Raw genomic sequence first — 21963 nt, forward strand, 5'->3', positions numbered from 1 at the left:
CACATATGGACTTCTTTTTGGTATTCTTTGGCTTTCTAAATTATCCAGCATGCATCAGCAATGATGTATCTTGTTCCTCGGCCTTTTCTGAAGCCAGCTTGAACATCCGGCGTTTCCCTTTCCATATAGGGCTCTAATCTGCGTTGGATGATCCTGAGCATTGTTTTGCTAGCATGTGAAATTAAGGATATTGTGTGATGGTTTGTGCAATCTGTTAAATCTCTTTTCTTTGGTATGGGTATGTAGACTGACCTCTTCCAATCTGTTGGCCACTGTGTCATTCTCCAAATTCGCTGGCATAGTTTGGTTAGAGCCTTGACTGATTCTTCTTCTGTTGCCTGCCATATTTCTGTAGCTATTCCATCAATTCCTGTAGCCTTCCGACATGGTAATGACCGGAGTGCTGATCTCACTCCATCTTCCCGTACTAGAGGTTCTTGCAAGTAGGGAATGTATTCTCGAGTATCTTGGATGTTGACATTCCTGCTGTACAGATTTTCACTGTACTCCTTCCATCTCTGTTTGACCTTCTCTGAATCAGTTACTATCTGTCCTTTGGCATCCCTTAACATACCAATTTGAGGTTGGAACCTCCCTCTGAGTTCAGAGATCTTTTGGAAAACTGTGTTTTTCGATGTCTATTTCCATCCTCAAGGTCTTTACAGATGTCATTGTAATACTGCTCCTTGTATCTTTTAACAGCTTTCTGAAATTCCCTATTGTGTTCCTTCCTGAAGTCTTTATCTTTCTTGACTTTGTCTTCTCTCCTCTTCTTGGCAATTTCCACTGTCTGTTCTGAGATCTGTTTTGCTTTCTTCTGTTTCTTGGTCTTAGGCAGTCCATTTGTCCTTAACAACCTCTTTGATTTCATTCCGCAGCTCCTCTGGTTCCCTATCAATGAAGTTCAGAACTTCAAAGCAGTTCCTGATGTTCTCCTTGGAAATGGTGGGTACATTCTCAAGATCATATTGTGGAAGCTGGATAGCTTTGTTTTTCCGCTTTAGCATGTGGAACTTGCACATGAGCAGTTCGTGATCTGTTCCACAATCGGCCCCTGACCACATATTTGCTGTTATAACTGAGCTCTTCCACCTCCTTGCACCAATAATGTAATCAATTTGATTTCTGTATACTCCAGCTGGTGATGTCCATCTGTATAAGCATTGCTTTGGTTGTTTGAAGAATGTAGCAATGAAGAGATCATTGACTTGGCAGAAACTAATAAGTCGTTCTCCTGCTTCGTTTCTGTTTCCTAGACCATATAGGCTGACTGTGTTTTCCTCCTTACCTTTTCCAACTTTGGCATTCCAGTCTCCAACCACCACATCACATCTTGCTTGCATGTTCTGTCAATTTCAGCCTGGACTTGAGCGTAAAACTCATCAACTTCCTCTTCTTCTGCATCAGTCATTGGGGCATAGACTTGAAGAACTGTCATGTTAAAGGGTTGTCCACGAAATCTAATTGAAATTAGTTGGTAACTGACTGCATTGTACCCAAGTACTGTCATTTCTATATCCTTCCTATGAAAGCAACACTGTTTCTTCTTTGGGTTTCATGTCCTGAGTAGTAAACTGTATGATTTTTCTGACTGAAAGTGTTTCTTACCTTCTCAGAAATGGCAGGGGAAATGAGACCTCTGGTGAGAGATTTCTGGGTTGTGCTGAGTGTCTTGCTTGTCTAAGAGCTGGGGGCACTTGCCACGGGCACTGTGCTAGATTAATGAATGCTAATGTATTAGCATTCAAAACAGTCCTGTAAGGAAAGTTATGCTGAGAGAGTTGGTGGCTTGTCCAAAGCCATCCAGTGCACTTCATAGTTAAGGCTAGGATTAACTTGAGTACTAATTCACATCCAACTCCTGCACTAGATGAACTGGCTTGTATTAACATAGGAACCGCCATGTGTGGTCTTGCTATACAGACAACAAAGCTGCTGCTTGTACATTTATAGATGCTAAGTGGGGGGAAATCCAGGGCTTTCAAACTCGCATAATTACATTCTGTGTTGAGGAGGAAAAATTATTATATTGTATATTAAAGTACTTAAGCATCAGCTAAAAACAAACCTCTTTCAATTACCTGTCAGTCAAGAGAAAATTGCATACTTTGTATTAAGGGCATAGTATCAAAAATAGAAAGATCACTTTATAAAGTTGTGCACTATAGAGTACAAATTGTTCAGCTTTATATTCCTATATATGGGGTAGTTTCTGTTAACAGGGTTATTATAAGACTATCACTGCTCCAGACTCTTACTTAACCGTAATAATTTATTCTTACATTTCTATCTCGCTTCCAGCGAGTTCAGAGCATCATTTGAGACAACAACCTTGTTAGTCAGAGAGAGAGACAGACAGACAGACAGAGATAATACAGATGACTCCATTACCCCAGGGTAGCTTCATCACCAATTGCATGCTACAGGTGTGAATACATAGTAAAGTAGTAATCTGTATTGTCTCAGACAAGGCTACTTAGTAGCTGGATGTTTTAAATAGCTGTCTTTTTAGCTCTTTTTCCTTCCCTACCCCATCCCACCCCAAAAATGAGAACTGAATGTAATCAGGTTATATAATCTTTATTACGGTCGTTGACCAGCACATGTAATCAGGTAGAAAATGTATAATGCTTAGGACAGAAGGTGATAGATTTTTCTATCCACTTTTCTAGAGATGCTAATTCAGAAAGTGCTGAGAAAGGTTCATGATCCAGACTAAGTTTTCCTGAATTACCCTCTCATCCTCTGAGGAGAAAACAGGAATGTGCGTACATATGTGCTACTATCCTTGTCTTAAATGCCTGCATTATTTTGGGGAGATGGCTCACTGATCTGTCCCATGTGGTGTTATCTCAAAATGCTAAATGTGGGTGGGAGATGCTTCCTCACATGTCTTGTTCCCTACTGGAAGGGGCCTAGATCCAGATGGATCAAATGGGGTTCAATCAGACATCGCCCTCCCAAACTCATGACAATTTACTTTAAGTGTTGTGGTACTCCAGAAATTAGTGCCACCTGCTTAGAAAAACTGTTCTTTGGCATACCATGGCAATTGTCCAAAGAGCCAGGCTTTTTAGCTATTTGGCTGTTTTAATGGGTATTTTAATTTGATATGTTTATATGTTCTAATTATTTAAACTTCTTGGTTTTATTACTGCGGACTGCCTAGAGACTTCGGTAGTGGGAGGTATACAAATATATTAAATAAATTAAATAAAATGTTAGGTGTGTGCAAGCACCTGCATATGCACAGCTGGGTTTTACCTAACCACAGTACTGAACAGCGCATCTGAAGCTATTTCTGGGGTTCCTCCTGAGTTTTGGAAGCAGCTTGATCTCAGCCCAGATTTACCACCTGCCATTATTTTAGTACAAATCATGTGGTTTATCAGTTTGAACTGTTGAGCTCATGGAAATCTTAGATTTTGTTCTTTGAAAGTTTGCCATTCATTTGATGTAGTTTATAAAATGGGCGGGGGGGGGGAGTGACTGTAGTGAACATTACCAGAAAGTAGAAAAGGATTTAAAAGAATTATAATCCACTCATACACATTTGGAGGACAGCTTGATTCATTTGCCACCATGGACTAGATTTTGGTTTTGGCATGCCCCTAAATGTGGATTATGTTGGTCCAAAAGATTGAATTCTGCATGTTGTGGCATCTGCACACAACCAGCTTGACACAGTGCAAGTAGCATATGCAAGGATTTTCCCATAGCAGCTATTCACAAAAAATGGTCCTATGTATCTCTTTGCAACGGACTGAAATGCCACTTGTTTTGTTTGCTGCAGTGACCACTGTTTAAACATTTATTTAACCTATATCGATCCATATGGTTTGAGCATCCAAGGTATGGTTTGAGATTTCCTCATAGAACAATGCATTTGGGTTTCTCTGCTTTTATTTATATGGTTCTTACACCCATTGGGTCATGTTGCAATGTTTAATGAATTTCTTACATACACAGTGTGAATGGTATTAAGAGTTTAAATCATCCATTCCCTTTGAAATAAAAGAAATTAGCCTATAACATTCTCAAACCAGCATGCAACCTTGAGGTCAGCATGTACAAAGACATCCTGTTCTAGCAACCTATTAGATAAATTAGGAGAATAAGAAGGTTTAAGGCTTTAAAGGAGATTATCCTGCTCTTCTGCATATGGCCGTGCTGATTAATGCTGCATGTTTTGTTTTGTTTTTTAATCTCAGGGTTTGTAGGTGAAAATGCTCAACCAATCTCAGATAGCAACATTGGCAATAGGATGCTCCAGAGTATGGGCTGGACACCTGGCACAGGCCTTGGACCAGACGGCAAAGGGATAGCTGAACCAATCCGAGCAATCCAGAGGCCAAAGGGACTTGGACTTGGATTCAGCTGACCAAAAGGCACTCCAGCTGCTGCTCAGTCATCAAGACGATCAACCTTAACTTTGAAATAACTGAGAATATTTTATCCAGCTGTTGTCAAAACATCCCGTGATTCTTACTGTAACTTTTGAATACAGAAACATCAGTGTTTTCTCTTACAGCTGCAAGGGCCAGCCATTAGGTCAGTCCTGATGTCCTAACTCTGTAATGGTGCTAACATTTTAAATTGTACTTTTTAAATTTTCTGTGGTCTTAACGATTTCTATTGTCAAAAATTCCAACAACTGATTAGATTGTTTTCTATTTCCCCAGTTAGAGCTTAGCCAACTTGCACTCAAGTTGTCTCTTTCCAGCTCCCCTTTATAAAAGACCATTTTTGCTAGCTGAAATTAGCATGGAGAATTAACCCTAGGGAAAGTGTAGTGTTACTATCTAGGTGGTGAAGGTGCAAGCACTGTGCTGTGTATCTTACATCCATTTCAGTAAGGCTTGTGTGGGACCTCTGCATAAACCACATTACATTAATTGCAAGCTACATCACAGAAGTGCTTGCTGGGCTGTCCACCAAGGAGAACATGGATAGAGAACCGCTTCAAACATGGGAGGCACAGCTAGAAAGTAGGAATGGCAGATTTCACGTTCTTGAAAGATGGCAGCCCTGTCTCTATAGTGTTCTAGCTATTATTTTCCATCTAACCTCTGACACCTTAATGGACAGTTGTCCTTCATGTGTTTGCCCCATTTCAGGACAAAGTTTCATTTGATATTTCCTGTGGATTACAGTATTTTCAGATGAGCTAACCTAATAATCCTTTGCTCCCCAGCATGCAATTTTGTGCAAGGAATGCATAGCAAATTGCAGGTTTCTCTTCCAACAGTTGCAGCATGTTAACTCCATCCTCTTCTCTTGCCTAACTACTCATCTTCCAACTACAGTTTTAATTGGATTTTGCATCTTAGATGGTCTTATTTTAAAAGCAAGGATTATGGTATTGCTATCTTTCTCCCAATCACTGTGAATGTGTATCTTAACCCATTGATAGCTATGTGGATTTAAAATGGGACAGTATCCTTAGAGTCTGTCAATTTTAGGTATAATTTGGGGGTATATTTCCTAACTGACAAATGGTGGCTTCCTGAGGGTACTTACCCTCTTCCCAAGCAGATATTCTAAAAGAGAGAGAGAGAAACCTGAAATAGTAAAGTAAGCAATGCTTTGGTAATATCAACAGCCTTAACTTCCAGCTTAATATTTTTGCTTATCTTGTGCTGACAGTTCAAATCCATTAAAGAGGCCATCTTTTACCAATGGACTAAGAATTTATTTCAATGAGGATGTTAACTTGGCTTAATCATACTTGCACCACAAAGTAATTGCCTTAGAACTCATATAACACACTGGTGTCAAGATATGACCATATTTAGAGTCTACCCCACCCATTACTGGTTTCCTTTTGGTGTAGCAAGATTCCCAAATTAGTTCTACCAAAAATGATGGGAAGGATCCAGAGAACTGCAAGCAGAGTTCCACACATGCAATGGGCTTCCCAGTCTCTTCCTTTCTATGACATCTCTTCTCTCTTCCTCCCCTGCCCCCTAAAGGTGTCCCTGAAAGCCAAGAATGCCTCTGGGACATCATGGGACATAGTGCAGAGGGTGGCACCAGGCAGAAGGGAAATCAACAGAAAGTGCAGAACCCTTCTTTTGCATGAAGTGTCTTCTGTAAACAGAAGGGGCTCTCTAGATCCTACCCTTTCTCTATTTGTACTTTGGCTTTTAATCTCAACAACAGCTGTACAGCAGGGAGATACAAGCAAATAATAAAATCCAGTTCCTGGATCCTAACTTCTTGTCACTTTTGTACATCACTCTAGCATAACCAAGAAATGGAATCAGGGCAAGAGCCAGCTCTATTTTCAATTATTCCCACTGAAGGAGGAAGAACAAGTTATAGTAAGAACTAATCAGCCTACTTTCCTTTCACTGTCTCTACAACTGGACTAAATTGGGTTCAAATCAAAATCCACAAGTTAGATCTCTTACACCGCAAATGTTCATGCATCTGCCATCTTGGATTGAGGTGGATGACATCATTACAAACGACACCATCAAGGTGTCCCTGTGCGTCACTCACTACAACTGTACCAAATTTGTTTCAAATCAGTTAGACTGTCCACAAGTCAGTGCACTTGCACCTCAAAAGTTTATGTGTCCGCCAATTTGAATTGGTGGATGACATCATCACAATCTACGCCGTTGAGGTTTCCCTATGTGTCCTTACAGCTGTAGCAAATTTGTTCAAATCAGGAAAGTGGTTCACAAGTTAGCTCACTTGTGCCTCAAAAGTTTATGGTTCCACCACCTTGAATCAGGTTGGGTGACATCATTGCAAACTATGCCATTGAAGGTTCCCTGTGTGTCACTCACTGCACTTGTACCCAATTTGGTTCAAATGGGTTAGACAGTCCACAAATTAGCCATCTTGCGCCTGACAGTCATGCGACTGCCATCTTGGATTGGAGTAGATAACATCATCACAAACTACACCATTGAGGTGTCCCTACAGCTGTACCAAATTTGGTTCAAATCAGTTAAGTGGTTCACAAGTTAGCCCATTTGTGCCTCAAAAGTTCACATCTGCCATCTTTGATTGGGGTGAATGACAACATTGCAAACTACTACACCATTGAGGTATCCCTACAACTGTACCTAATTTGGTTCATATCGGTCCAGGCGTTGCAAAGTTGATAGGCTGGGGGACACATGGACACACACACACAGAAACCAGGGTGATCTCATAAGCCTACTGGAAAGTAGGCTAAAAACTGGCTGGCACACCATGCAGAACACTGCACATCCAAGAGTGAGGCACATACCAGGCTGCAATGCATTCAGAAGTATATCTGCACTGCTTGTGGAGACGGGGCTGCTGTGTGTCTACTAAGCCTTGCATAATCACAGTTGTGATGCAACTCCTATCATTCCCAATGGGAATCTCAACACAAGTGGCTTAGTAGGCATGGATCATCCCCACCTCTGCAAGTAGCGTGATTGTGCTTTTGAGTACTTCACAGAGGGAGTGTGTGCCTCACTCTTGGATCTGCGGTGTCCTGTGGAGTCCTGTGCGGTGTCCTGTGGAGTCCTGTGTGGTGTCCTATGTCAGCTACTCTCATCAGGATCTTTCCGCTTGCGCCAGACACAAGTACCTATAATATATTTGCTGTCCCTGCATCATTCCAGACTGTCATAATGACATTTTGCTAGTTTCCATTAAAACAAAGGAGGAGGAAGCACTTATGCCTTTGGTGAGGAGATATTGATGTTTGTAGTGAAGAGAAAAACACAGTGGGAAAAATACTGGGTAGACATGGCCTTGAAATAAGAATTATGAAAGTGATTCAGAGGTAACATGCCCCTGAGCACCAGGTGCTAGGGAACAGCAGCAGGAGGGGCAGTTGTGGAAAAGTGGGACATCCTCTTTTCCTCACTTACAGGCTTCCCAGATGCACATGGCCATGGCATGAGGCAGGATGCTGGACTAGATGGGCTTTTGGCCTGATCCAGCAGGGCTTTTCTTATGTTCTTATTCACATAAATTGTTCCATAGTAAACCCAATTCAAAGAGGCCTATAAATAAGTGTAATCTTTGAGATGCTTCTATATCAAGCCACCACATAAGTTCCCTGCTCCAGCATCCTAGCATGAGATGTCCTCTGGGTGTGGGAAGAGAGGCCAGGATGTCAGCTGGTTAGGAGGTTACATTTTTGCAGAAGCAACTAACTTCTGCACTCGATCTACATCGATACCCTCAGCCTTTGCAGTCTCCTATCTCTTCTCTCCCCTTTCACCCAATAAGATCCAGGCTACCTGGCTGAAGAATAGATAAGAGGAAAGCCTCTGGTCAACAGCTTAGATCAGATCTCTGAGCTTCTAATACATTGTTAGTTCTCCTTTAGCATCCTCCCCCTCACCCCCACCCGACTCATACAGTCCTCTAATCTCCATAGCAGAGGAATTGTTTGGCAAGACAATAACATTCTGAGCTGGCATACAAAATTAGTACCTTTCTGTTTTTCTTTAAAGCTAATTTAATTACATATTTAAAACATTGTATGTACTGATCTTGGTAGCAAAATATGTGCCTAGTTTTTCTAGCACATTTTTCTTTCTTGTTTATTCTGATAAACAACTGAGGATTTTAATGGCTTGCAGTGAGTAGAAGCATTGCAGATTGCATCAAAGAGGATGGGAAAGTAAGATTAAAGTCATTTATTTATCATTGGGTCTTCTGAATAAATGCATTTAGGATTCAAGTATAATATAAGATTGCTACATTGACCACAACTCTGCATTCATCAGCCACATTGTGAAGGCCTTTTTGAAATAAATTTTAACTTAGACATTTTTGTTAATATTTCTATGAACTCAGTTCCTGGAATTTTTTAATCTCCTGAACAATATTGGGTTAAATTGTCAAAATATGAAAGGTCAGATTTTGGAGCTGACAGCACATAAACCCGTGCTCTAATTCCTATGCAAGAAATTTTTTTTTTAAACACTAGAAAGGACTTTAAAGTCCTTCGCAATCAGCATACAATTGGATTATAAAGTAGTCTAGCTCATGGGGTGGTAGTGTTTCTGTACATATTTCACATTGAAGCTGCAGCATTTCACATTTGCGGTATACAGGATGGTGAGGAGAAAAAGGGATGTAAATAAGAAGGTGGCTCTGGGCAGGTCCATACTGCAACTACTAGCTGCCCTGACTAAGGCTGCACATCTGCAAGCAAAACAAGCACAAATACAAATGTTGTGGCCTCACCTTTAAAGCACAGGTTTAAACATCCGGGGGGTGCCTATTTCCCCTTCTCCCAGATGTGCTCTGTGTCATCCAAAATTATGTCCCTGAGGGCTGCACAACCCTCAGGAATGTAATTGTGGGTGGCATGGAGCACTTCTGGGCAAAGAGAGAAGGAGGAAAAATCACCTTTTGTCTGCAAGCACCCACACTTCAGAAGTGGGGCCACAGCCACTGCACTTGTGCTGCTTTTGCCTGCAGGCATATAGCCTCAGCCAGGATAAGGCCCATTACTTTTTCCTAAAAGAGGGGTGATAGCCTGATACAATATTTTATTATTATTATTATTATTATTATTATTATTATTAATTATTTACAATAACAGGGTATATCGCCAAAATCCTCAGAAAAGGAAGGGAGGAGCCATGGAAAGTATCTTTAGGGACCCCTGAACTGTAGCCAGAAGAAGGGTGCTACAAGGAAGAAAGTGGAAAAATGATTCTTTAAAAGAAGTTATGTCTAACTGCTACCTAAAGTCAGGGTATTGCTTGTAAGAGTACTGCATTCCTACAAGGTTGGAACAGAGATTATGCTCCTGAGAAAAGCACAGGTCCAGAGATAAAGAGGATGCTTAGGGGTGGAGTCTATAGGCAGGCCCAGAAGAAAATCCTCATGTGTAAACTTTTTAATCTTTGTGGGGTGGCCAAGAGGTCAGAGCAACATGCATGGGTTGAGCCCATAGATACTTGTGTATGGGCGGGCAGGTCTGTGTGGCACCACAACCAGAAAATCCTGATAGCACTGCCGGGAAAATGTTTGATAGAGAAGAATACAGGCAATCAGAGTTTTCACCAGTTACTGCCAACCCCTAGTGCTGTAGTTGAAAAAGAGACAATTAGTTGAGGGATGGGGGAAGGGTGACAGCTACTAGATTTCTGACCACTCTTCCCCTAGAACAGCCTGCTGACCTGCCAACGTTTCTTCTTCTATTTCCCCAACACCACCGGAATAGCTGCCCCACCTTCAACGAAGGCACTCCCTGGATCCCCATCTCCAGACACTGCCAACATCCCACATAACCTTACCTTGCTCCTCTGCAATGCCAGGTCGGTCCAGAATAAATCAGAACTCATCCATGATTTGATCATGGATGAGTTCATGAACTCATCAGAACTCATCCATGATTTGATCATGGATGAAGGGGCCGACTGGATCAATTTCAGTTTGTGACTCCTGATGATGTGGACAAGTTGCTTGGAGCAGTGAGGCCTACCACTTGTCCTCTTGATCCTTGTCCAACATGGCTTGTTCTATCTAGCAGTGAGGCTGTTGTAGGCAGCCTGGTAGAAATCATAAATGCTTCTCTGAGGGAGGGCAGGATGCCTCCTTGTCTTAAGGAGGCAATTATTAGACCTCTTCTAAAGAAGCCTGCGTTAGATCCCTCAGAGTTGAGCAATTATAGGCCAGTTTCCAATCTCCCATGGCTGGGCAAGGTAATTGAGAGGGTGGTGGCCTCTCAGCTCCAGGCGGTCTTGGAGAAAACTGATTATCTAGACCCATTTCAAACTGGTTTTCGGGCAGGCTATGGGGTGGAGACTGCCTTGGTCAGCCTGATGGATGATCTCCAATTGGCAATGGACAGAGGAAGTGTGACTCTGTTGGTCCTCTTGGATCTCTCGGCGGCTTTCGATACTATCGACCATAGTATCCTTCTGTAACGTCTGAGGGTGTTGGGGGTGGGAGGCACTGTTTTACAGTGGTTCTGCTCCTACCTCTCGGACAGATTCCAGATGGTGTCGATTGGAGATTGTTGCTCTTCAAAATCTGAGCTTAAGTATGGTGTTCCTCAAGGCTCCATACTCTCTCCAATGCTTTTTAACATCTACATGAAACCGCTGGGAGAGATCATCAGGGGATTTGGAGCTGGGTGTTACCAGTATGCTGATGACACCCAGATCTACTTCTCCATGTCAACTTCTTCAGGAGTTGGCATATCCTCCCTAAATGCCTGCCTGGAAGCAGTAATGGGCTGGATGAGGGAGAATAAACTGAAGCTGAATCCAGATAAGACGGAGGTACTTATTGTGCGGGGTCGGAATTCTAGAGACGATTTTGATCTGCCTGTTCTAGACGGGGTCAAACTTCCCCAAAAGGAACAGGTTCGCAGTCCTTCTGGATCAACATCTCTCCTTGGTTTCTCAGGTTGAGGCGGTGGCCAGGGGTGCTTTCTATCAGCTCCGGCTGATACGCCAGCTGCGCCCATTTCTCGAGATCAGTGACCTCAAAACAGTGGTACATTTGTTGGTAATCTCCAGACTGGACTTCTGTAATGCGCTCTACGTGGGGCTGCCTTTGTACGTAGTCCGGAAACTTCAGCTGTTTCAGAATGCAGCAGCCAGGTTGGTCTCTGGGTCATCTCGGAGAGACCACATTACTCCCTTGTTGATGGAATTACACTGGCTGCCAATAGGTTTCCGGGCAAAATACAAAGTGCTAGTCATAACTTATAAAGCCCTAAATGGCTTAGGCCCTGGGTATTTAAGAGAGTGTCTTCTTCGCTATGAGCCCCACCGGCCGCTGAGGTCACTTGAGGAGGTCCGTCTCCAGTTGCTACCAACTCGTTTGGTGGCTACACAGAGACGGGCCTTCTCAGCTGCTGCCCCGAGATTGTGGAATGCGCTCCCTGCTGAGATACGATCCTCCCTATCTCTGGCAATTTTCAGAAAACACCTGAAAACACATCTCTTCAACCAGGCTTTCTCAGCTTTTTAAAACTTGTTTTTAAACTGTTTTGATTATTTAATTGTTGTTTTATTGTGTTTTTAATTGTTAATCATTGTTTTATGTTTTATAATTTTTGTTTAATTATTAATTGATTTTAATGGTGTTTTAATGTAAACCGCCCTGAGCCTTTTGGAAGGGTGGTATAAAAGTTTTAATAATAAATAGATAGATAGATAGATAGATAGATAGATAGATAGATAGATAGATAGATAGATAGCAGGGTAGTTGCTAGTCTGCAGAACTGGACTTTAAACGAGAAGATCCTTTATTTTATTTATTTATTTTATTTATTGTTAAATTTATATACCGCCTTTCATTAAAAGCAATCCCAAGGCAGTTTACATTAAAAAAAAATTTAACACAAGATGGTAAAAAAAGACACAATTAAAATATTAAGTGGGGGGGAAATATTAAACAAATCTGATTTAAAAATTTTAAAATAAAAGCAATAAAAACTATAAAGAGCAGCAGCAGAGAATCAAATAAATGCCTGGGCAAAAAGCCAAGATTTTACACTTTTTCTAAAAGCTGTGATGGAGACCAAGGAGCGAATAGCCACTGGGAGAGCATTCCAGAGTCTGGGGGCAGCCACAGAGAAGGCCCTGTCCCGCGTGCACGACAACTGAGCCTCACTCAGTCAGCACCCGGAACAGAGCCCCCTCAGATGACCTTGTCAAGTGGGCAGCAACCCTTGGAAGCAGGCGGTCCCTCAGGTATCCTTTGAAGTCGTACATACAACCTGATTTGCAGCTGGGGGGGTCTGCCTCCACACACATGCAATCTCTTTCCCCCGTTTGCTTAGCACACAAGCGAGCATCAGAGCAGGAAGAGGAAGTCTAGAGAAGGAAATCCTCTGCCATTCCTCAGTGCATCATGCCAGAAGTACGGTGGATTGAGGGATCCCCCCTCAGCCGGACGCTCTTGCTGCCCAGCTCTGTGTGTCTGCAGCCCACGTGCACACACAACCCCAAACCTAGGGTTAAGGGCATGCATGTGCCCTTAAACCCAGGTTAAATTCCCAGGCTCGGGGTGATGGCAGTGCTGGGATCGAGACTGATCCCAATGCTTCACATAGGCAGCCCAGCCCAGACTTGGCTGCTCGTGTGAACGGCCTCATCAGTTTGTAGGTCATGCACTCTAGTAGCACACCATTGTGCCACACATGGATAGTATTGCTATGATTTTTCCAGCAGAACTACTCCAGGAGAGAGAGGGGGGCGGAGGGAGGGAGGGAGGAAGGAAGGAAGGAAAAGGTTTTTTTAAGGAGAAGTGTTTTGTAAGTAAGCAGGCTGGCAACAGAATACTACACCATGTTGAGATGGGGCCATTAGCTCTCTAAGCCAGAGCAACATGTACAAGTGTGAATTAATCACATCATATTGGGCAGCTCCAGATGTCATGCAGAGTCAAGGTTAAGCCTTGGCTTTGTGCAAAGTCCCCAGGCCTTAAAGGTGTGTGCTCCTCCTCCTCCGCTTACATTTTGGAAGAATTTGACTTTCTGTTGCCATCCAGAAGATGCTAGGATCATGGTGACATTCAAAGCTACCAATCAGTTTATTCTAATTGTTGTTGTTATTATGTTATTATTAGTAGTATTGAAATAAGCCTAGATCTGAACCCAAGACGATCTTTCTAGTAGGTAGAGAAAAACAGAGGTAGAGAACTTGGATATAAATTTCTTCTGACTTCACATTCCCAAAGTCAGAGATTCCCACATTAGCTTCATGGGGTATCTGAACTCACCGTTGTCTTCTCACACTTACAGACACTCGCTGGTTTAGTTTGCATTATTTGCGATTTTTTGAAAAGATATTTGGATTGTGAGCCCTTGAGGGACAATTTTTGCTAAACTCTGAGACCACAGAATATCAGGCAGCTGAAAGGAAAGAAAAGTTTGTATTTGGGCAGAGGCGTATCTAGGGAAAAGAGCACCTAGGGCAAGTACTGAAATTGCGCCCCTGTCCAAACAGAAATGATGGGACTTGTAGACAACAATATCTGGAAATCCCTGTTAAAAGGAACACTGTACCATCTAAACATGGTTGTTGATCAAAACCTGAAAACATGAGCCATCTCTGTAAAAGACTTAGAACAACAGTCAGGAGTTATGTGAGGATTCCAAGTGTCATTTTCTCTGTCTCATCTCATGCTTTTTAAAAAACATGACTTTGTCCTAGAGGATCACCTGCCCAAATAGCCACTAGCAAAATAGGGGAAGAAGAAGGTGATGGCAGAGGGGGTGGGTCTATAAACCAGTGAATGATTCCTGCCAGCCTTTGTCTTGTGATGACTGTTGGCTCATGATGGGGTATATGTGCACTCACCACACTAGTGCTTACTTTCACACCAGGTGGGAGGAGGATACATTAGTTTGCCACACTAGACAGTGGAATCTTCAACAGGAGCAGACAGCCAAGTTCTGTCAGGACCAAAACCAGCCCCTGCCAGACTAAGAAATAATTGTAATCTGTCCCTTCTTGTCACAAGCAGTGTGCTGTTCTTTTATTATTGACGCTAACTCTCAGATATCCCAGTCATGGATGGAAAATTCAGGGTCAATTTGTTGTTTCTCTGTGTAAACCGCCTTGAGCCATTTTTGGAAGGGTGGTATGGAAATCAAATAAATAAATAAATAAATGACACATTTTCTACATGGAAGTTTCTTCTGTGCAGGTGTTGTGCAGAAACCCATGTGTAGTGATCAATACATATGAGGTTGGAATGGGTCAAGATAAGATTTTAAAATGGCTCCCCAGCCCCTCAAAGTCCAGGGCCTCCACCCACCCCAGGCCCCCAAGGATTTAAGTCTGATATTTCAAAATAAGTATGCTGCCTGGAAATACATTTCACTGAATACACACACGCACACTTCACAATATATAGTGATATACATTGAGTAGTATATATTTGTGCTACTTTTAATGCCTAGAACAAGCTACCAATGCTAATTATTAAAATGGCCCCCTCGCTGCAGATTAGCAAAGGAGACTTTCAACCATGCAGGGTGAGCCTATGTTTGTTTTCTCAGAATTCCAAACAAATTCAGTAAAGTTTGATTCCAGGAGGTTTTTCACATGAGGCTTTTAAAGCCCTTAACACACATCTCCTCTGGAATGGAGGTGCTGCATTCACATGTTGGCCAGATTCACCCTGAAGTCCCTGTAAGTTATTGGAGAGCAGTTCACACGCAAGAAAAATAAAATAAAATAAAAGCACAACATATGCTTCACAGTTCTCACTCAGACTTTCTGGGTTGCAAAAAAACTTGAACATAAGTACATTTATAAATAAATAAATAAATAAATATTTGTTCCAGAAGTTTTTGTAATTTTCTGCCATGAAACAAACCACTTATACGCCTTTTTAGATAGTTTTTGTTTTTAAAGCCAGCACATTTTTCAATTTGTTTTAAATTAAATATTCAGAGCCTTCTCAGTCTCCCCACCCCCATATCAAAGCCCTATGGCAAGCAGATCCCTATATACCCGGGGTGGGTGTGGGGGGTAACCACAAAAAGGAATTCACAGTCTATCTTGCAAAAGCTGTGCTGGATGGTCGGGGCAGAAGTCTGCTGCAGAGAACTCTGCCTGCCTCCTTCCTGGCTTGCTTGGGGCCTGCCGAGTTCAGGCTTCAAGGAGGCCTACTCAGAGGCCCCTCTGGAAGCCCGCTCACCCGCCAATCAGCTGAGAGGTGGGGAGAGAAGAAGAGCTCTGCAGTTTGCAGGCCGCTCCGATCCTAGGCTGGAGCCAGAGGCAAGGCAAGCAGAGGCAAGGCAAGCAGGGGCCCTGGGGCTGGGCAGGTGGGCAATAGGGTGGCAGGAACTGGCGTGGTGCCCCCTCCTCAATGGCGCCTAGGGCACGTGCCCTGGCTGCCCCCCCCCCCAGTTCCGCCTATGTATTTGGAGACCCAACAATGTTTCACCAGGAGACTGCCCTGCAAATGACCCTTTCCCCTAGGAAATACATAGGGAGATAGTCTAGCTTTCCCCTTCTTTTACATAGGAACATAGGAAGTTGTCTTATATCAGTATTGTCTACACAGACTGGCAGTGACTCTAATGTTACAGGCAGGAATCTCTCTCAGCACTATCTTGGAGATGCCAGGGAGGGAATCTGGGGCCTTCTGCATACAGATGCTCTTCCCAGAGTGGCCCCATCCCCTAAGAGGAATAGCAGTGCTCACATGTAGTCTCCCATGTAAATGCAAATCATAGTGGACCCTGCTTAGCAAAGGGGACAATTCATGCTTGCTACCACAAGACCAGCTCTCCTTTTTGTGACAGCATCCACCATTCCACCAATCCCTACCCTCATTTCAGATCTATTTGCATGCCTAACAACCAGCACATCTGCAGAAAATACCATGCAAAGGGTCAAGAATGAATGTGGGCAGAGGTGACCAACACTCAGCATGACTATTTGTTTACAACATGAGTGACCAGGCGTTGGAGAAAGGGAGAAATTGCACAAGAATGGCTTCAAAGATGGGCTACAGCTGAATTAGATGGAGGGTAAGGAAGCAGCTTAGAAAAGATTCACAAAGAGTTGTGAAAGTGGAGTTCACAGGAGTTAAAGATGGGACAAAGCTGGGAGGGAAATTCACAATTGACTCTTGTACACCCAGTGCACTACAGCCCATCTTTATGGTCATATTTCCATACAGATTCTCATGATTAATACAGAAGTTGAATTATACCTATTTAACAGAGTGATCCTGCTACCAAATAATGTCCCTGCATCTTCATGCGTCCAAGCAATAATTTGTTATCCAAGTAATACTAGAGTATTGTACATATATGAGAAGTTTTGATAAAAGTATACAGTATGTTCATTCAATATATAATCAACACAGGGAAGCTGTGAGAAATTGTAAGCATTTTCAGATATTATATGAGTAAGGGGATCACCACCCTACCATGTCTTTTTGTAATATACATTGCAGTTCCTCTTAAGAACATCATAAGAGCAGCCCTGCTGGATCACGCCCAAGGCCTATACAGTTCAGCATCCTGTTTCACACAGTGACCCACCGGATGCCTCTGAGATGCCCACAGGCAAGAGGGGAGAGCATGCCCTCTCTCCTGCTGTTGCTCCCCAGCAACTGGTATTTAGAGGTATCTTGCTTCCGAGGCTGGAGGTGGCCTACAGCCACCAGACTAGTAGCCATTGATAGACCTGTCTGTGAATTTGTCTTTTAAAGCCATCCAAGCTAGTGGCCATCACCACATCCCATGAAAAATTTTCTCTTGCAATGTAGATGTATGTAAGTGGAGCTAGTGATCACAGTTTGCAGTGTTCTTGAGGGAAGGGGGCACTTTAGATATTTAGTAATACAACCCCAATACTTTGGAATTGATTTGTACTTCAGATTTTAAACTAGTTTATTACAAGACCTACTTTAATTCAAAGTTGCTATGCCCTGTGGTAAAATACCAGTGTGAGTATTTTGATGGTTAAGATCTACTAGTGGATAGAAAATTTAAGCAGATATTTTTCTCGTCAATAGAGTTATAAATCTCAATCCTTCTAAGTCTTGGCATGCACAGAATGAATGATAGGAAACCCGTTAGGTATATAATACATTTGATTAATTTGTTATCCAAGTAATACTAGAGTATTGTACATACATGAGAAGTTTTAATAAAAGTACAGTATGTTCATTCAATATATAATCAACACAGGGAAGCTGTGAGAAATTGTAAGCATTTTCAGATATTATATGAGTAAGGGGATCATTATTAATAAGCTTGAGGCTTTTTTACCATATGTCTTTCCATTTTGATTTTTTAAAATGCAGAATAGGGTGTTCAAGTGAAATTGAATCGACAGGTAACATCCACGCTGAAAGTATTGTTTCGGGAGTGCAGCCAACAATTAAAGAAAAGACTTGGTAATTCATGTCATTCCATATTGCATCCTTGTTTAGATGTATGTCTAGTTTTTAGTCTGCCCACTGCTGGGAGGACAACATATTTTAATAATAAGTTATTATGCATGTTATTAAGCATACCAGTGCTATATATAGTCATTGCATTAATATTTCCTAGAGCCAATATTACGACGGCAAATATTAATATATTATTTTTCAACAGAAGTTCCCAAAGCGGTTTGCATAGATATAAACAAATAAATAAAATGGCTTCCTATCCCCCAAGGGCACACAATTGAAACATCAGATATACACTAGCAACAGTACCTTTTCACATAGCATATAATTAATCTATGGAATTCTTTGCCATGGGATGTGGTGATGGCCACCAGCTTGGAAGGCTTTAAAAGGGCCTTAAACAAATTCATGGAGGACAGGTCTATCAATGGCTACTAGTCTGGTGGCTGTGGGCCACCTCCAGTCTCAGAGGCACAATGCCTCTCAATATCAGTTGCAGGGGAGCAACAGCAGGAAAGAGGGCATGCACATAACGCTTGCCTATTGCACAGTGCTATATGCTCCTGTATTCTACCAAAGACAACCACAGGACTCTGTGGTCGCCAGAAGTCGACACCGACTCAACGGCACACTTTATTTTTATAGTGCACAGCAGAGCAAAGCTTCAAGGGAATGGGAAAGAAAATGAGTCCTTTTCCCATTCCCCCCACTCCTGAAATTCCACATCTTGAGGCCTGAACAGCTGTACAAAGCTTCTGTTCCAGGCTGAGTGGAGCCCTAAACAGGTTGAGTTCCACTCCAGGTCCAAAGATACACAGCAACATTTTAAGAACATAAAATCAGCCTGGCCGGATCAGGCACAAGGCCCATCTAGTCCAGCATCCTGTTTCACACAGTGGCCCACCAGATGCCTCTGAAGAACCCACAGGCAAGAGGTATGTTCATGCCCTCCCTCCTGCTGTTGCTCCCCTGCAACTGGTATTGAGAGGCATCGTGCCTTAGAGGCTAGAGATGGCCCACAACCACCAGAACAGTAGCCACTGATAGACCTGTCCACCATGAATCTGTCTAAGCCCCTTTTAAAGCCATCCAAGCTGGTGGCCATCACCACATCGCATGGCAAGGAATTCCATAGATTAATTATGCGTGGTGTGAAAAAGTACTTTCTCTTGTCGGTCCTAAATTTGCTGACCTTCAGTTTCATGGGGTGACCCCTGGTTCTAGTGCTGTGAGAGAGGGAGAAAAAGTTATCTCTGTCCACCCTCTCCACTCCATTTTGTTGTCGGTCTCATTTGTATTTAGGTACTTTAAAAAAAAAGGAACCCCTTTTTCAAAATAAAAAGTAGCTAACAACAAAATCAATTAAAACAAAATCAATGTTTAAGCCACATGACAACAAGGAACAAAACTCATCAAATCATCACAAACAACAAAGGCTGGACTGTAGCGAATGGGATGAACTGCAGGGACGTTGCATGAGAACCTGCTGGTCAGAAATAGTGGCACCGCAGCTTCAGGTTCACCGCAATGGGGCTGCTGATCTGTTCCATCCCCGTTAGACTTGTGCATCTTATCAGCCACCAGCAACAAAGCAGTGAAAAGGAACATCGTCCCATTTCAACAGCAGAGTGGCAGCATACAGTTACAATGCACCAGTCCCAAAGGCCTTTCTAAAACATCAGGTTTTTGCCTTAAAGGGGAGCTGGTCTTGTAGGAGCAGGCATGAATTGTCCTCTTTGCTAAGCTGGGTCTGCCCTGGTTTGCATTTGAATGAGACTACATGTGAGCACTGTAAAATATTCTTCTTAGAGGACGGGGCCCCTCTGAAAAGAGCACCTGCATGCTTGCATGCGGAAGGTTCCAAGCTCCCTCCCTGGCATCTCCAGATAGGGCTGGGAGAGACTTCTTGCAGAAGCCGCTGCCAGTCTGGGTAAACAATACTGAGCTAGATGGCCCTATGGGCTGACTCAGTAAAATGGAAGCTTCCTATCTTCACTCAGTTTAGGATAGAGATTGTGGAATGCGCTCCCTGCTGAGATACAGTCCTCCCCATCTCTGGCAATTTTCAAAAAACACCTGAAAACCCATCTTTTCGCCCAAGCTTTCTCAGTTCCCTGAAAAAAAATGGGTTTTAATCTTTGGTTTATTTTTAAATTGTTTTTATGTTTTTTGTATATGTTTTAACTGCTTTTATGCAATTGTTAACCGCCCAGAGACAAAAGTTTGGGGTGGTGTACAAATTTGATTAAATAAATAAATAATAGTTCAGCCTTCCTGAGTGGGGCATGCCATGGAGTTGGGGTTATCACTCACAAAGGCCTGCTCCCCATGGACAGCTGCCTTGCTTCAGTCAGTGGAGGAACATAAAGCAGGATCTTAAGTGCTGAGCAGAGTGCAGAGGAAGGTCCTTAAAGTACCCAGGTCCCAAGTCGCTTAGGACTTTAAAGGTAAGAACCTACACTTTTAAGGGAGCCTGAAAACAAACTGGAAGCCAGTGCAGATCAGACAATACTGGGATGACGTGTTCCACTAAGCCACTCTGGCAATGACATTTTGAACCAGCTAAAGTTTCAATTATTTCCAAAGTGAAGAAATTTTAAGGGTAGTTCTACATATATCATTGTTTTTCCTGTAATCAAAGCATTTTACATAGATTGCCTCAGTGATCCATACAGTAATTCTGCATCATGAAAAACAAAGGGGTGGGAAGAACAATCAAATCTGCAGATGACACAAAAATGAGAGAGAGAGAGAGTTTGTTCCTGTTTCACAGAAGACAAGGAATAAAATTCAAAATGATATTGACAGAATGGCAAACTGAGCTGAAACTAACAAAATGAAATTCACCAGGCAGACAAACATAACACTTTGCACTTGGGCAAAACAAAAATCAAGTACACAAGTATGGGATGGGGGATGCCTGGCTTGGCAGTCAAACACATGAAAAGGATCTCAGGATTGCAATTTATTGCAAGCAGAATACGCCAGGAGTGTGATGCAGTCGCAAAAAAGGCAAATGCCACTGTAGACTGTATTAACATAATAACCGTTTCCAAGTCATGATCAGTAATTATTCCATTCTATTCCACACTAGTCAGAATTCAGTTGGAGTACTATGTCCAACTATGGGCACCATACAGATTCAGAAGTGGGTGACAAAAATGGGCAGAGGTCTGACAAAGAACCCCTGTGAGGAAAGGTTGAAATAACTGGATATGTTTAGCCTGGAGAAGAGAAAACTATGAAGATTTACATCGCGCCTTATACAGTATAACTCAAAGCAGGCCCTCAAGGCTGTTTTTAAAACACATTTTTAAAGGCTTTAACGATTAAAACTTTTAAAGTTTATGTTATTCCTTTGAGAACCTGGGTGAAAACCAAAGCAGCCCATAATCCACCCCAGAGCACAGCTAAATCCTCATTTGCACATTTCTTTAACTCACAGTCTAGAGGCCAGCTGAAACAACCTTTCTGTGGTACCTTCCCTCCATCACCATAATGTTCAATACTACATGATTCTTCACATGGTATGAAGAGTTTCCGTAGTAACACAGTCTATTTCTAGTGGTGGTTAGGCACACACCCCAGAAACAGTTCCATTACAAAAGTGACACAAGGTTTTCAACCCCAAACCTGAATTGGAACCTTTGGTTCCACCTGAGTTTGACTGCCAAAGCCTTAGGTCAGAAAGTGGCACCATGTCGTTGGAAGGCTGCGCTGCCACTATGTAAATTGGGGGTTGTGAGTAGAAAGCTCCTCCCTCTCTTCTCCGATTGGAAGCCATGGCTTTCATTCATGCGAAACAGGAAGCCCGTGCAGTCAGCACTCACCCACCCCTTGCAGTTTCCTAGATTGCAGATCAGCATCATCTGGAAGCACATGAGGGGCGGGGAATGGGGGCAAACTGCGGGTCTGTTGGATCCACGGTTTGCTGAAAGGTGTAAAGGCAGCTACTGTTTCAAATGGTATCCAGGCCAGGCCTCAGAGTCAGGCTAGAAGTTCCTCAGTCTCCAAGACTTGCTGCCTGGCCCGAATTCCTGCAATATAAAATGATCTGCATTGAAATGATGGGGTAATCAACCATTCTATTTTTCCCCACAAGCTGTTTTTGTAGTAGAAGAAAGC

The 21963-nt window shown here is 42.6% G+C and overlaps 1 protein-coding gene and 1 long non-coding RNA gene across 7 annotated transcripts in view; one reads left to right on the plus strand and one right to left on the minus strand.

Moving 5' to 3' along the window:
- Nucleotides 1-5675, plus strand: part of GPATCH2 (G-patch domain containing 2) — a 153261-nt gene extending 147586 nt beyond the window's left edge. The window contains exons 10-11 of one of the 5 annotated variants that reach the window (XR_008319351.1): nt 2302-2426; nt 4212-4341. Coding sequence is in view for 3 of the 5 variants with exons in the window: in XM_053308985.1 (XP_053164960.1) it covers nt 4212-4381 (170 nt within the window). In the remaining 2 variants the exon portion in view is untranslated. Of the gene's footprint in view, nt 1-2301; nt 2427-2672; nt 2765-3793; nt 3853-4211 lie in introns of those variants that run through there. The other 4 variants (XR_008319353.1, XM_053308990.1, XM_053309001.1 and 1 more) reach the window with 4 other exon arrangements.
- Nucleotides 1-21555, minus strand: part of LOC128350626 (uncharacterized) — a 33725-nt gene extending 12170 nt beyond the window's left edge. Inside the window, exon 1 of one of the 2 annotated variants that reach the window (XR_008319360.1) lies at nt 21472-21555. This is a non-coding gene — a long non-coding RNA (uncharacterized LOC128350626). Of the gene's footprint in view, nt 1-21281 lie in introns of both variants that reach the window. The other variant, XR_008319359.1, reaches the window with a different exon arrangement.
- Between the last annotated feature and the right edge of the window lie 408 nt (nt 21556-21963).

The sequence above is a fragment of the Hemicordylus capensis genome, chromosome 1 (assembly GCF_027244095.1).
Source record: "Hemicordylus capensis ecotype Gifberg chromosome 1, rHemCap1.1.pri, whole genome shotgun sequence".
NCBI lineage: Eukaryota > Metazoa > Chordata > Lepidosauria > Squamata > Cordylidae > Hemicordylus > Hemicordylus capensis.